The sequence below is a fragment of the Nematolebias whitei genome, chromosome 19, assembly GCF_014905685.2.
Source record: "Nematolebias whitei isolate Nwh7 chromosome 19, NemWhi1, whole genome shotgun sequence".
Lineage (NCBI taxonomy): Eukaryota > Metazoa > Chordata > Actinopteri > Cyprinodontiformes > Rivulidae > Nematolebias > Nematolebias whitei.
In genome coordinates, this window is record NC_056516.1 from 22,246,710 (window position 1) to 22,261,527 (window position 14,818).

The following is a 14,818-nucleotide window of genomic DNA, read 5'->3' on the forward strand; positions in this document are numbered from 1 at the left end:
GGTGCTATTTAAGAGACTGAGCTGAATACAGCTCCTCAGACTGAGGAAGTCTCTCGGATGAGAGACGAAACGTTTCTACATTTTTTTGTTGATTTGCTTTGTTTTGTTTAATGTCCAGAGGACCAGATTTAACTTTTTTAGACCCCTGAAGAAAGTTCTCTCCTGGTTGTAACACACATATGGATATTGGAATAAAGTATACCTGAACAGAAGGAACATTTATCTCCCTGATGGAAGCCCATGAAGGACCATTCCCACCCCCTGGTGGTGGATTGACTGACATGTTTAAGATGTGTCCAAGAGCACTAGTCCAATAAACTGCCTGTTTGGAGGAAAAAGAAAAACGGAGGACATTTTATTTCAACTTCTACTCTGGTCGCCTTGTGTACTCTTCCCATGAACTATATTTTCTCCATATATTGTTTAGTAACATTCATCTGCCCTCACCCCTCCTGAGACTTCATGCAATCTTGAGTTGAATGAAAGGTCTGAAAGTCTTCTTCAAGTAATCACAGAAAAATAGTGCAATCGAAAGATTACATTTTTAACACTTTACACTTGAGGTGTAAATTTTATTGACTGTTTGTCAGCATATTTTTGTCTCTTTGTTCCTCACACTGATACATCAAATGGATACTGGTCATTTTTAAGTGATGTTCTGTCAAATACTTATTTAATCAACCATAAGCACAGAGTATGGAGAAAAGTGAAAAAGTCTTCGTCCAAGCAAGGCTAACGGTTAGCTAAACAATGTGTGTTAATTTTGTTTTTGATTTTTTAAAAACTTTCTCACTAAGTGAAAGAACCCGAGTTATATTAAACCTCCACACATGTGCATGACTGTTTAGTTGATTTTCTCAATGTTTTTATATCTATATTTTTTAACAAACTCACTCAGTAACTTTTGGTTTGACCATGTGCTCTCGCATGTGATTTAAAGAACAAGCGGTACTCCAATGTCCCCCGTCTCTGAGGTGAATGTTTGTAGTTTTGGGGATGCGTGTTTGTCTGGACTGGAATAGAACAGGGAATGAAGTAAACAATGTTTTTGACAGATCATAGAGTGGAGGAAGACATTTTAACCACCAATGAAATGGTGAAATGGAGGAGCCAGCAGGTGGCCAACGGTGGCCTTGCCCCCCCCCCCCCCCCCATAGATTAATCTTGGGCCACCTCAATCATTCAAGGAAACTATACATTTAAGCAATATAAAAACTAAAAAGCATGGTTGTTTTCAAAAATGACTGGGGTGGCCAATTTATATATTTATATATATATATATATAGACCCCCTTGACCCAAAATGGAAGAAGCAGGTAAAAGATAATGGATATATATATATATATATATATATATATATATATATATATATATATATGGTAGTGGCCATCTTGGATTTTGATGTGGCAACCCCGTTTTTGATGAGCTCTTTCTTACACCTAAAAGTAGACGCACCAAAATGGAAGTCAGTACCTCATTTATTTTTCAAGTTATCATGCTGACAACATGCACGGATGAACAGGACATTATTTCCAATTCCCCCTCTTCGCTCCGTGATGGTGGACAACACATGAAATAATTTAAAACTTGCATTTTGTATTTACTCAGGTTAGCTCTGACTGACAGAAAAACTTGTTTGATCTGAAACATATAAATGTGATAAAGTATAAACAGAAATTTGTAAGGGAGTGAATACATTTCAAATCACAGTACTAAAACTGAACAGGCTTGAATCTGAATCTGAGTTTTCATCTTAAATTGTATTGAAATTAATCCGAGTTGAATGGATAGTGTATTACCTATTAACTTCCTGTTTATTTTCTTTATGTTCCCTGAGATAAATGATCACTGGACTTATAAAAAATAAAAGCAAGATGTACTTTCCAGTCATTCCTTCTGTCCAAACTGAAGCGTTTCTGCTGTTTCTCTCTGATGACTCGGCCCCACTGGTTCTCCTCCTGCTGACCATCATAGACTGAAACTTCTCTGATGTTGTTTAACCAAACTGTCCTGCTTCTCTTCAAAAACCACTTCCATCTTCAGCTGGGACCCCTCAGTCACCAGCTCCCTGCTAACTGGTCTCTTATTGTCACAGTCCCACTCATCGCCCCGTGCACTCCCGCCGTAACCCAGATCGCCCAGGTGCTCCTCAGAGTCACACTTCTCCAGGTCGAAGGCGAGACTCTGCAAGCTGACGAGTGACGTGAAGTCGGCGTCCAGCTGCTCCCTCTGACCCCAGCCACTCTCTCTGTGCCTCTCCACCCACAGCCTGGTCTTCTCACCGTCTGCCCAGTCACTTTCTACACCGCTGACTCCCACACAGGTACTGACACGGACCCCCGGGGCACCTTTGACCTCGGCTTCAGCCCCTATGGGGGAGCTCCTCCCCCCCTCTGGTCGCACCTTGGCGACTACGCTCTGTGCTCTCTGCGCGTGAATCTGCTCACTGATCTGCTCCAAGTTCCTCAAGGCAACGAAATAACGAGTTTTGACTTTCGACACCTGCTCCTCGAGATGCACCACTTTAGCTTTGTGTTCCTGAAAAACAAGTCAAGAAAAAGACAAAGCAACAGCTTAAATTATTTTATTTATACAAGTCCTTTGAGCCTTCCATTAAAAAATGTCTTGTTTTCAATGATGAACATGCGTGAAAGCATGCAGGAAGTCTAAAACAACTCATGTTGACAAATGTGTAGGTCTTTGGTCAAACATGGAAAATAGTTGTACTCAGTCAGATGGAATATGGAATCACGTCTTGTTCTGAGCAAGTGTGAATGATTCTTACTTACCAAGCATTAGCTTTCACTGTGACGTGGGACCTCCAGTCCATATTCGCCACAGATATTCTTGTACACTATACCAACACTTGGTTATGGTGTTCCATGTATGCTTTGCCTACCTGGATCTTACATTCTGCTTCAATGTGTACGACTGTCTCAGGGGCATGGCATGGTAACTCTAACCCACTGATAGGATTTGTTGATATCGCCACTTCCTCATTCGGCCGATGGTACATGCCATGCAGGGTTTGTTTTTTTGTTCTATAATGGTTTCTCTTTGTCCATATTAGGTTTCATCTTGTATAGTGGCTTGGATGCTCTCTACTCCTCTGCCTCCCTCTTTTATTTTAGTGTAGAGTCTCAGTGCTGGACTTGACGCAAAACCCTCCATGCATTGCGAGGAGCTTTCGAGTCTTGAAGTCCATGGCTTCTATCTCCTCCTTTGGTCAGGCAGCTGTGTATCTGATGACTGGCACTGCAAATGTATTGCTCTTCAGGACCTGCCTTACTTTCTGTAGGTACTCTGTTGTAGCTGACTTTCTTGCAGCCTCATGATGATTACTATTTGCCTGTGGGATTCCAAGATATTTGTAGCTGTCCTGGACATCTGCAGTGTTGCCTTCATTTGGTCCAACCCTTTCAGGTGTCATCACCTTTCCTCTCCTGCACACCATCCGACTGCATTTATCCAGTCCGAATGACATTCCAATGTCACTGCTGTATGTCCTGGTGAGGTGGATCAGTGAGTCGATGTCTCGCTGATTTTTGGCATACAGCTTGATGTCATCCATGAAGAGGTGATTGATGATTGTTCCACTTTGGAACTGATTCCATAGCCGCTATTTGCAATGATATTGCTGAGGGGGTTCGGGCCTATACAGAACAGGAGTGGGGACAGTGCATCACCTTGATATACAGTATGTAGCATGCATACACAGTATGCTGACTTGTGCAATTGGCTTTGAATTGGCCTCTAGTTATATTCCACATTCCCATTAAGTTCTTGATAAATTCAATTCAATTCAAATTCAAATTCAATTAAAATTTCAAAAATACTTGATTAATCCCAAAGGGAAATTATTTGTTGTTGTAACTTGTTATCCTCATTTCATTAAGAGATGTTATAGATACTGATGGCTGTAGGTAGGAAGGATCTCTTGTAAAGGTCCATCCCACAGTGGATCCTAAGAAACTGGCTGCAGATGCCGTCCGATCCGTCTACCCAGACTCGGCTGGCCTCTCAGTTCCCCCGGGCTGTAGTACCGCCCAAATGTCGGGCAGAACTCCTCCCAAAGTGATGGCCACTCCTCCCAGCAGTCTGCTGAGCTCCTCATCACTGCAGACAGCCAACTGTACGTGCCAAGGGACAATGGTGTCCTTCCGCTGTCATGAGCCATGTTTCCTGCTACTTCCAGGATCTCAGTGGTCAGGCACTCTAGCACAGCCGGCAGGTAGATGAGAATGCATCTACGGCGCCTCCTTTTTTTAAAAAAACTCATTTGAGATTTGGGGCTGTAGTTGAGATATAATTTGAGCTTTTGAGATGTTAATCAGCTGCTGTTGGTTGTAGAAAACTGCCTTGTTGCCATGGTTACGCATCATAACAAATGTCCAAAACTAAAAACGTTTCAGTAAAAATCCTTCCAGCTGCACAGCATCCGATACCAGAGGAAACAATCATCCAAAAAAATGTGCTTTACATCCAGAAAAAGAGTAATTAAAGTTTCCAAAAGCAAAATCTCAGAATGAAAGTAACAGACCTGCTCCAACATGCAGCCACCTTGAGCAGCGCAATTCTAGAACAGAGTTCAGAATTATTATAAATAATTATAATTATTATATATTATTATTATTATAAAGACTCTTAGTGTCCTGCTGGTTGTAGAGTTTCAAGCGCTTCAGTATTTGTCTGTGTGTCAATGAGTCATAGGCTTTCCTGTAACTGATTCAGGCAGTGAACAGGTTTGTGTGTCTGGTCGTACAGTCTCGAGCTATGGTTCTGTTGACCAGCAGCTGGTGCTTGGCTCCACTAATGTTGGTGCCAATTGGCTTCTGTGCCTTGCTCAAGTATTGACGCAATCCTTGTCCATCTTAGCCACTATAATGCCTGATGGGAGCTTCCATGTTGTACAGAGCCAGACGATTGGCAAGTAGTTGGATGGGATTGCCCCTTTCGAGGGTCTGTCATGATCAGGACTTTCTGGCCCTGGATCAACCACTCTGGGTGGGACCCTGCCATTAGCAGCTGGTTCATGTGTGCTGTTACGTGTTCATGGAGAGCAGTCAGTTTCTTTAGTCAGTTGGTGTGGATCACGTCAGGCCCGGGTGCAGTCTAGCTCTTCAATCTTGAATGTCTGCCACTGGGATTGGTTTGGATTGGTTCTTGTTCTGGGAGCTTATTCTGAGAACTTAGATCCTTTAGCAGGAAGCATAGAAGAAGAAAGCATCACAACAATGACACCTTAGTCTCCCATGTACTTCTCCAGTGTTGTTCAATCTCAGTTCTGGGTGAGTCTGCTTTCATGTTATTTCCCTGCCACTGAGAGATAACTTTGGATGGTGTGGTATTCTCATGATTTCTTCTTCTGCAGTGTACCTCTTCAGAAGCTGAAAATTGACACATTAATATAGTACCACTTATCAATACTATAACCCAGCTACGTGTTCTCTGTTTAGTTAGCCTAAAACTGGTTAAAATTTATGCGACTGTAAAAATTAATAGGAAAAAATATTGACAGTTGTGCAAAACACAGCCTTAATGTGTGTTTAATAAAAGGTTGTAATAGTTTATAGAAAACACCAGTACTTATTGCACAAACCTCCAGAATGTGGTTAAACTGAGCCTTGAGCTCAAAGTAAGGTTTGGACTTGAGGATGACTTTCTTCAGGGCTTTCTGGAGGGTCTGGACTCGAGCTTCAGCATCCTGGCAGAGCTGAGTGACTTGTTGATGCTCACGCTCACTGCAAAGCCGCTCCTCTTCTGCCTCGTTCACCTAACAGGGACCATGACCAAATGATTCATATTTTAACAATTACAATACACAACATGGCTGTGTGGACAAACAGTTAGCATAAACAGGCTACATGGTGGCGTGGTGGGTTAGCAAAAAACAGGTTGCAAGTTTTGACTCCCAGCTGTGGCCTGTGCATGCATAGATTTTCTCCACTGGGGAACCATCAGGGCCTTCAACATCTTCAGAGAAGGCCCAAGAATTCAGCACATACAATACGTTTAAATCTTTAATTTAATATTTATTTTATATAAAATAAATAATTTCTATGTAGTTTTTACTATTGTTTTTGCTCCTATATCTTATTTTTTGTAAAGCACTTTGCAATTGAGCAAGAAACTTTTTTATTTGTGAAAATGCTGTTATCCAATAGGATTATTTGACGTGTTGTCTCCAGGCAGAAACAGAAGGAGCTGCCATTGGTCAGGACTTCAGAGACGTTTTTGAAGGCCTTGCAAAGTGTTTTTTATTTTTATTGTTTTTAACCACATGAAGATTTGTGATGCATTTAATTGCACCGTGTAAATTAAAAAATCCACACAGAAATTGTAGTTGCTCTAAAAAATTAAGGTTAAATGTCTCAATTAGGTTTATATAAAAAAAATAAATAAAAAAATTCCCCTCCTTCGACTGCACCTTCCTCGGGTTTCCTCCAGTGGTTTACCAACAGGTCCTTCAACGTCTTCAGAGAAGGCTCAAGAATTCAGTACATAAAAAACCATACGTTTAAATCTTTAAACCACAGCAAGCGAGCTCATATGAGGATTTGGCCATTTACGCAGAATGCCCTTCCTGATGCAACCACTGATCACTGGGCTACCACAGCCCATGTGCGTGGAGCAGAGGACTGTCATCGAGAGCGCCCGGGGGAGAGGAAGGGAGCGGTTAAGGGCCTTGCTCAAGAAACCAGTGGGGCACAATATGGTGGAGGCAGGTGTGGGTGCTTATCTTTCTCACCTAACGGTTAGCGGATTCAAACCAGTGACTTCTCAATCGTAGATTCTAACCTCTGCACCACCATTCCCTCTTTACATTACTTTTAGGTTCATGCAAACAAATTTCAATAATAAAGTTGTGTTTTGATGACAGTTTACAGACACAGTTCTGTGGGTTATTTTTAAATGTCAGTGTGGATTATTTAAAATACATGTTGTATTTGTACATAAGAGGCTTAGTGAGCCGCGGGGTCTTCTGGATAATCTTGGGACAGGAAAGGGTGGACTTTTTCAGCTTCTGTGTTCACATGGGCTGCATCTGTTGGTTCTGTTTAGTGTTGGGTTGGGGTTTCTGTTCAGGTTGTTAGTGACTGTAAAAAGTGACACTACGAGTCAGATGTTGGACCTGATGGATAAACTGAGACGCACTTTCTGAGTGAGACACTGAATTGTGAAACTGAATGTAAAGATATCTAATTGGACCTTAACTAGGCAGTGACTTTGACGTTAACATTCTATACAATGAGAGAATGAGAGAATGGATTAATTATTGTCTTCACTTATTTTGAGGGAAGAGTTTGACCTTTCTATGAGGAAACGTTTGGTATCTGGAGGACGTGTCGGCTCAAATCTGGGACAAACTGTCAGAGATAAAGGAGTCCAGGGTGTGGACCAGCTGATAGGCTGCTTGGAGTAGTCCATAAGCTCTACTAACGACATGCAGACCCATTCAAAGATGGCGAACATGGCTTCAAATCAAATCAGACTGATGGGAAATACGTTGCTGTGGAATGACAGTGTTAGAGGTTTAAAAACAAACAAACAAAGGATTACGTCAAAAACCTGTCATCTGATGATATGACACCACAGTTGTTAATTACTTAATAAGTTTCTTTTGGCTGCTCCCTTTTTCAGGGGTTGCCAGAGTGAGCAAACTCGCATAAAAGATTTGGCAATTGTTTTACGCCGGATGCCCTCCCTGACGCAACCTGGGCTCGAACCGGCAACCTCAGGATTACAAGAACATGGCACTGAGCACCAAGCTACCGCAGCCGTACAGTTATTAATTACATGACCTCTTTAAACGAATACTTGTTTATTATCACAAACAGAAAAATTCCTCTTAAAAACAGCGTCAGTGGCGAGTAAAAGACTGAAGAGGTGATAAATTCACTGAGAAAGACTCGATCTTTCAGTGAAAAGACGTTTGAGTCTTTTTGGCTCGGATTTTAGTCTCTGTTGTCCTTGTGATGCGCAACGGACCCTTTGCAGCCACGTGACAATATTTAGCTCTTGAAATAAGTTGGATTTACACAGAACCATCATGGTTTTAAAAAGGTGCATTTATTTTATTTCTGTTTTTGACTTATCGGAGGCCGATGGAGCAGTCTGTTTTTATCGTTTTAACAAAGCCGCTCTAAAAAAAAATGTTCAAATTATCAGATGATAAGAGAGAAAAAACGTCACAAAACACGTTAACTTATTTTTAATCGCAATAATCTACTAAGAAATATTTCAGTGCATGACTTGGGTTTTATTTTTCTACTGTAAACATATAAAGAACGAGGTCTCTCTGCAGGCTGGCGTCATACCTTGGCAGTTGCATGGTTCAGCATTTCTTGCCAGGTTGAGTCCATGGTGTTCTTATCAGCAAGGAGGCCCTGCTCGGCCATGTGCACCATCTCTCTGGCCGCAGTGTGCATGGACGCGGCCCTCTCGTACCTCAACGCTGCCTTCTGGGTCTCCTGTTGGGTCTTTGGGACGAAAAGCTGAAGTCAGTCGCAAAATCTACAGCAGCTGCTAAATAAATCCACTAACATGAAAGATGAAAGTACACAGAAGTTAAATTGTTAGAGCAATCGTCCTGATGCACGCTCAATAATCCACACAACAGACTCATGTTCGTGCTGCTGTTTAATACACTGTATTATTTTACATTATTATTGTTTAGTTTTTCTTAGATACTTGTATACTGTTTCTTTTTTTACTTTATATTTTTTGCTATTTTTGGATGTAACTGGGACCTTGTGTACACAATTTCCTTCCACCTCATGTACCACATGTGGTGTGAATGACAATAAAGAAACTTGGATTCTTCTTTGTTGAAACGTTTCATCTTTGATCCAAAAGACAAAACATTAGATATTAATGTACGATATTAGAGCAATTATAAAAGTGAGAAAAACTTCCTGAAGAACAAAGACCACATTCACTTTAGAGTTAATCGTTTCACGTTGCTGCTTCTCCTCTGAGTTGTTCTCTCGGCACGGTGGTCGACAGCTGCACAGCTAACACCAACGCCCTCTACAAGAAATGACAGAGTCACCTTTTTCTTCTGAGGAGACTCAGGTCCTTTAACATCTGCAGGACCGTGCTGCAGATGTTTTACCACTCGGTGGTCTCCAGCATCTTCTTCTACATTGTGGTGTTCTGGGGCAGCAGGGTGAAGAAAGCTGATGCCAACAGACTCAATAAACTCATGAAGAGATCTGGTTCAGTTCTGGGAGTGGACCTGCAGTCTCTGACAGAGGTGTCTGAGCAGAGGATGATGAGGAAACTGATCCAGATCCTGAACAACACGTCACCCCCCCTGCATGACACCCTGGACTCTTACTGCAGCACCTTCAGTCGTAGACTGAGACCACCAGGTGCTCCACAGAACAACACAGGAAGTCCTTCAAACTTTTAAACTCCTCCCCCTTTCTGCACATTGGACAATAAAACTGATCCTGCACAATAAACTCTTTAATGTTTCTGTCTGCACCTCACCTGTTTTACAACTTAACTGTTGGTATTATTATATTCTGGTTTTTTTTATATATATATATCTCTAATTTTATTCTTTGTGTTGTTCCTTTGTATTGAAACTCTGGCACAACAATTTCTTGAGGGATCACTGGAGAACTGAACTTCTAACCCGATTCTCAAAGAGAGAGTCCAGCAACCCTGCAGAGAAAATTCATTCAGACCTCCTGGATCCACAATCTGGTTCTTTCAGTCACTTCCCAGCGTTCATGACACTAGGTGAGGGTAGGAACGTAGTTTGACCAGTAAAGAGAGAGCTTGTCCTTGCAGCTCAGCTCCCTCTTCACCACTATGGACCGGCACAGAGTGCACAATACTGCAGAAGCTGCAACGATCCGTTCGTTGATCTCACGCTCCATCCTTCCCTCACTGTGAACAAAAACCAGAGATACTTGAACTCATACACTCGAGGCAGAACCTCACCCCCAACCTTGAGAGGACAGTTCAGACTGAGGACCATGGCCTCGGATTTAGAGGTTCTGATCCTCCTCCCAGCAGCTTCACACTCAACTGCAAACCGCTCCAGTGAGAGGTGGAAGTCATGGAACGACAACGATAGACCACATCTACTGCAAATAGCAGAGATGGAGCCTGAGACCACCAAACTGGACCCCCTCCACCCCCTGGCTGCAACATCTTAGTATAGAGTAGAATAACTTCAGCTATTTATCTTCAGTGGTTTTCACCAAGTTCTCTGAAGTTTGACTCTTCTCTGACATCATCAAAGGTTTCTGCCCATCCTCATGACTGACCATTTTCTCTTTTAAAAGTCCAACCTCCTGTTCTCTGCACACCGAGATGTTGAGCTTCTTTCAGTCCTCCTGTGTCAGCCGCACATGCAGCTTTGTATGAGGAGGTCAGTTTGTTGCTAAATGTAACCTTAAGTTATAAAACATCTAAATCTCAAAAAACGTGCGTGGCAGATACAGACAGGCTGTAGACTCCGGGCTTCACAGCACAGACGAGTCATCGTCTTTTATTTTGAATAATGTGAGGAGATATGGGGAGGCTTTGGACTTATTTATGGTTTTAGGTCATATTTACGCAGAAATACAGTAAATGATAAAGGCTTCACAAACTTTCAAGCACCTCCACACACACACACACACATATAGAAATGTGCTCATTGATAAAAACTGTCATCTTTAATTAGTTATGAGATTTGATCATTTCTGTTGCACTGAACACAGTAAAAGTTCTTTCAGTGTGAACTGAGGCACTTTGGGTGAAATCACGTTACACGTTTCATCTTTTTGAAATTAAGATTTAAAGCAATTTTTCTTCAGTACCTTGTCTTGTTTGCATTTTGTCAAGAAAACCACCAACCTATAGATTTTAATTTGCAATTAATCCGTCCGTTTATTTTCTTTGCCCCAGTGATCCTGCTCAGAGCTGCTGCTTATGTTCAGAGCGGTCAACAGCTCCTTCCATCCCAGAACCACACACAGAACATCACACGCACCTGGTGGAAGGTTAGACCCTCCAGTTAACCAAACGTGTTTGTGGTCATATTCCTTTTAAACACAAAGTTTGATATTATCATGCCGTTGGAAAACTTTAGTTTATGTCAGTATCCGTGTATCAAACGTGCACTTACCTCCTTAGCGAGTCTGCGGGCTTCATAGTACGGCCTCGCCTTCTCAATGCAGGCACCAAGCTGGGAACCATGAGCATTAAGCTTCCTGACCGAATCAGTAAGAATCCTTCTATAGCTGGACCTGGCATCCTGAAAGAGCAGAACCGGGTTCTAAAATGATTCATATCGAACGTAAGGTGAACAAAAAACACACAACAGAGTCCACCCTGTCATTATTAAACTAAAATGAAGCCCACATAGAAAACCTGGGAGTAAAAACTGTGTTCAGTCCTGCGGCTTCCACGGGATCAGCAGCAGCTGCTGATCAACTCATCATCATCAGATTGTGTGTTAACACAACACAACGGTGGAAAGACATCAGCAATGAGCTTAGAGAAGCAGCTGTTGCTGTCATCGATCTGAGAAGGGTCAAAGGTCATTTCAAACTATCTAGAGTCCATCGCTCTACAGAGAGAAGTGGAAAACATTTCAGACAGCTGACAATCTTTACAACAGATTCACCCCAAGGTCAGACCATGCAGTGCTCAGAGAAATGAGCTCTAGCTCAGACTCTACATGCGTCAGTCAGCAGGTCAAAGGTCACGACAGGACAGTTAGAAACACAGTGAACAAATCTGGTTTGTTAGAAGAAAATCTCTTCAGTCTAAAACAAGACGGCCGCTCGACTCAGATGTAAAGTTTCATCCGAAGGAACCACAAGACTTCTGGACCAGAACCAGACCAAAGGACAGATGTTTAAAAGCACTGCAACCAGAATGCACTGCAGCAAACAGCTCCTCCCAGCTGTCAGCACGGTGGTGGAGCGCTGATGGTTTGGGCTCCTGTCAGTCACTGAGAGGACCAGAACTCCTCTGTAGACCAAAGAGTTCTGGAGTCAGATGTGAGTCCATCCGTCCAATAGTTGAAGAATGGACAAAACTGATCCCAAACGCAGCAGCTGATCTACAAGAGAACGGGTCGGAAAGAACAGAACCCAAGAGCTGCAAAGATTCAGTCAGTCCAGAACCTCAGCCTGATAGAAACACTTACAGAAACCTCAGCGATGGAAAGAAAAGTTGGCAGAACTCCTCCACATCCTACAGATGAGTTCTGGTTCTGAAAGAGGTTCTAAGCTGCTGGGTCGGGGGGGAGAATACAGTTTTCACACCCCCGTTCCATTTTGGCTTCATTTTGTTTAATAAATAATAACATGGTGGAATCTGATTAGTGTCTTTCTGTAGTAAAGTTTGATTTGAATAACTTCAGAACTGCGTACAGACAGCTTGTGCTTTCTCATATATAATCTTATATAATTTTAAAAATGGGGTTAGTTAACCTTTTTTTTTTTATATATATAATGATGTTGACCTGTCTTGAAACCCCACAACATCCAACAACAATGATAAACCTCCCGCACATCCAGCTGCAGCTCCACGGTGTTGATCTCCTCGCTGGCTTGGTTCAGATGCTCCAGCTCCTCCTGTGGAGCACAACCCGAACCTTATGTTCTATGTCATATAGGCTTCGCCCTTTAAGGCTGTCGCTGATGGGTTTATCCCGTTATGCGCAAGCATCGTACTGAAAAAAAAATTAGTCCACGCCCACCTGCTGTGTGGGCCCCACCCGATCCGTATAAGTTACGTTAAGAGCGGGTAATCTGCTCCCAGTTTTTCTTCAGCAAGCATAATAAACAAGAATAAACTGACCTTTTTCGTCGAGATGTCCAGCTCCAGCACCATCCGTTTGTGTCCCTCGTGCAAGACCGGCTACTTGCTTAGCTTCGACCGGCACGACACCTGCGAGGGATGCCTGGGTCCCCGCCACGTCGCTCGCGCTTCCTCCTGCCGCCTCTGTGACGAGCTTCCACCGGAGGAAAGGCAGAGGAGAGCAGCCTTGTTTAAGGCTACCTTCGAGGACTGCCTGTCCGTGGCGGGAGACTGTTCGCTGGACGACGCCATGGATTTCTTCGACGCCGGCTCTCGGAGTGAATCGGATGATTCCTCTGGGACCGGTGACGCTAGCAGCAGCCCCGACGCTCGTTCCCTCCCGGGGAGCGCAGTGTTGGAAAGTGGGAGGCCGAGCGGATGCTCGACTCCCCCGGGGTTTCCCGCCTCAGCGACCACATCGCTCCCTGCCGTGGGCGCGCTCCTCTCGGAGCTGCCCGCCATTATCCGGGAAGCTGCTAGCGTTAAGGGGCTCTCCGTCCCCTCACCCCCCCCGCTCAGATCGGATGATCTTGCGGGAAGGTTTGGCTCCACGCCGGCTCGCCGTCCTGATCCCATTTGGCCTCGTTTTCCTGCGGTGACAGCGTACTGGAACGAGGCCGCAGCCGGTCCTGGTAGGTTAAGGGCGCCCGTCTCCACTTACGCCCCCATCACCAGAGTGGAGGGGTTCACCGAGCGGGGTTTTCCCTCGGTACCCCCCCCTTGAGCCAAGCCTCGCGGAAGCCTTCGGAGCGAAGATGTCCAGGCTGGAGAAGCGTCCCGTCCCTCCGGGGAAACACGACCAGGTGGCGACCGCGCTCTCCAACAGAGCCCACCAGTGTGCTTTTCAGGCTGAGCACCACATACGCAACTTTACTCTGCAGACAACCTGGAATCCATGAAACTTAACTGCAGCTGTAAGGGTGAAGATGATGCATTCTGTATTCAACATCTGGGTGAAGGACTGCAGGACTAAATGCAGATCCAAACTGTCTCCACCTGTGGGGTTTTATTCCACATTATCTGGTTTCCAGAAGCACCAGTTCTACTTTTGTCCACTAGATGGAGACAATCAGCCAACACACGTCTAAAGAAATCTAACATTTGAAGCCACTTGTCTCGTATAGATTATAAATGATAAATAAAATGATTATAAATGATAGGGGAGAACTTCACTTGGTGCATAGTTCAGCCATAGATGTGTCTTCACTTTGTTTTGTGTTGTGCTGTAAACGTGTTGCACGAGTTACAAAACAAATACAGTGACCAGAAAAGACTCCATCTTTACCAAACTCAGTACGCCCTGGTGAAAATTTAATGTACTTAAGTATATTTTAAGTAGGCTTAATTTTTAAGAAATGCATTAGAATATGTTCTCAAGTGAATGTACTTATTAGGATTACATCAAAAAATGTAAAATAAATAGATTAAATATACTTGAAGTACATTGTTATAAAATATATTTTGTTACACTTTATGAAGTACTATTTATTTGCAAAATATAAAATAAATTTCAATCAAATATATTTATAAAATTAAACTCCATTTAAACTTTTTTTTAAATGCACTTTGAATGTATTTGTAAAATTTTGTTTTCAAACCCTACTTTAAAACTATATTACAAATATATGTATCCAATACTTTTCAGCAGTTAATTAATTAAAAAAAAAAAGTATTTGAAAATGTTAATGTTACTAATGTTCCATATTGTACTTCAGGTAATATTTTCAAATACAGACATATTTTTTAAACTTAGGTCACAACTTTGTAACGTTAATATAGCATCTCACTTTGTAATGTATTGTACAAAGTTACATCATTATGGTCTGTTGGTCATCAGATTTACTGCAGAACATTCCCCATGTGCCAGGTTTATAAAATATTTTCATCCCAAATGCAACTGTTGTTGTGAAGAATCTGATCTTTAGCTTCTTAATATTTTGAGCAAAAGACACTTTGATCAAGTCTTCATCACTGTTTTTTTAACAGCTTGTCTATAAAGTGATAGT

General features: G+C 42.7%; 1 protein-coding gene across 1 annotated transcript; it reads right to left on the reverse strand.

Annotated features, from left to right (window-relative positions):
- Nucleotides 1-1,813: 1,813 nt before the first annotated feature.
- On the reverse strand, nucleotides 1,814-12,845 carry sh3bp5lb (SH3-binding domain protein 5-like, b). Its single transcript, XM_037693670.1, has 6 exons — nucleotides 12,813-12,845; nucleotides 12,524-12,586; nucleotides 11,128-11,256; nucleotides 8,318-8,479; nucleotides 5,599-5,772; nucleotides 1,814-2,537 (listed from the first exon to the last, which is right to left on the reverse strand). The coding sequence occupies exons 1-6, from the start codon at nucleotides 12,843-12,845 to the stop codon at nucleotides 1,968-1,970; spliced, it is 1,131 nt and encodes a 376-aa protein (XP_037549598.1). The 3' UTR covers nucleotides 1,814-1,967.
- Between the last annotated feature and the right edge of the window lie 1,973 nt (nucleotides 12,846-14,818).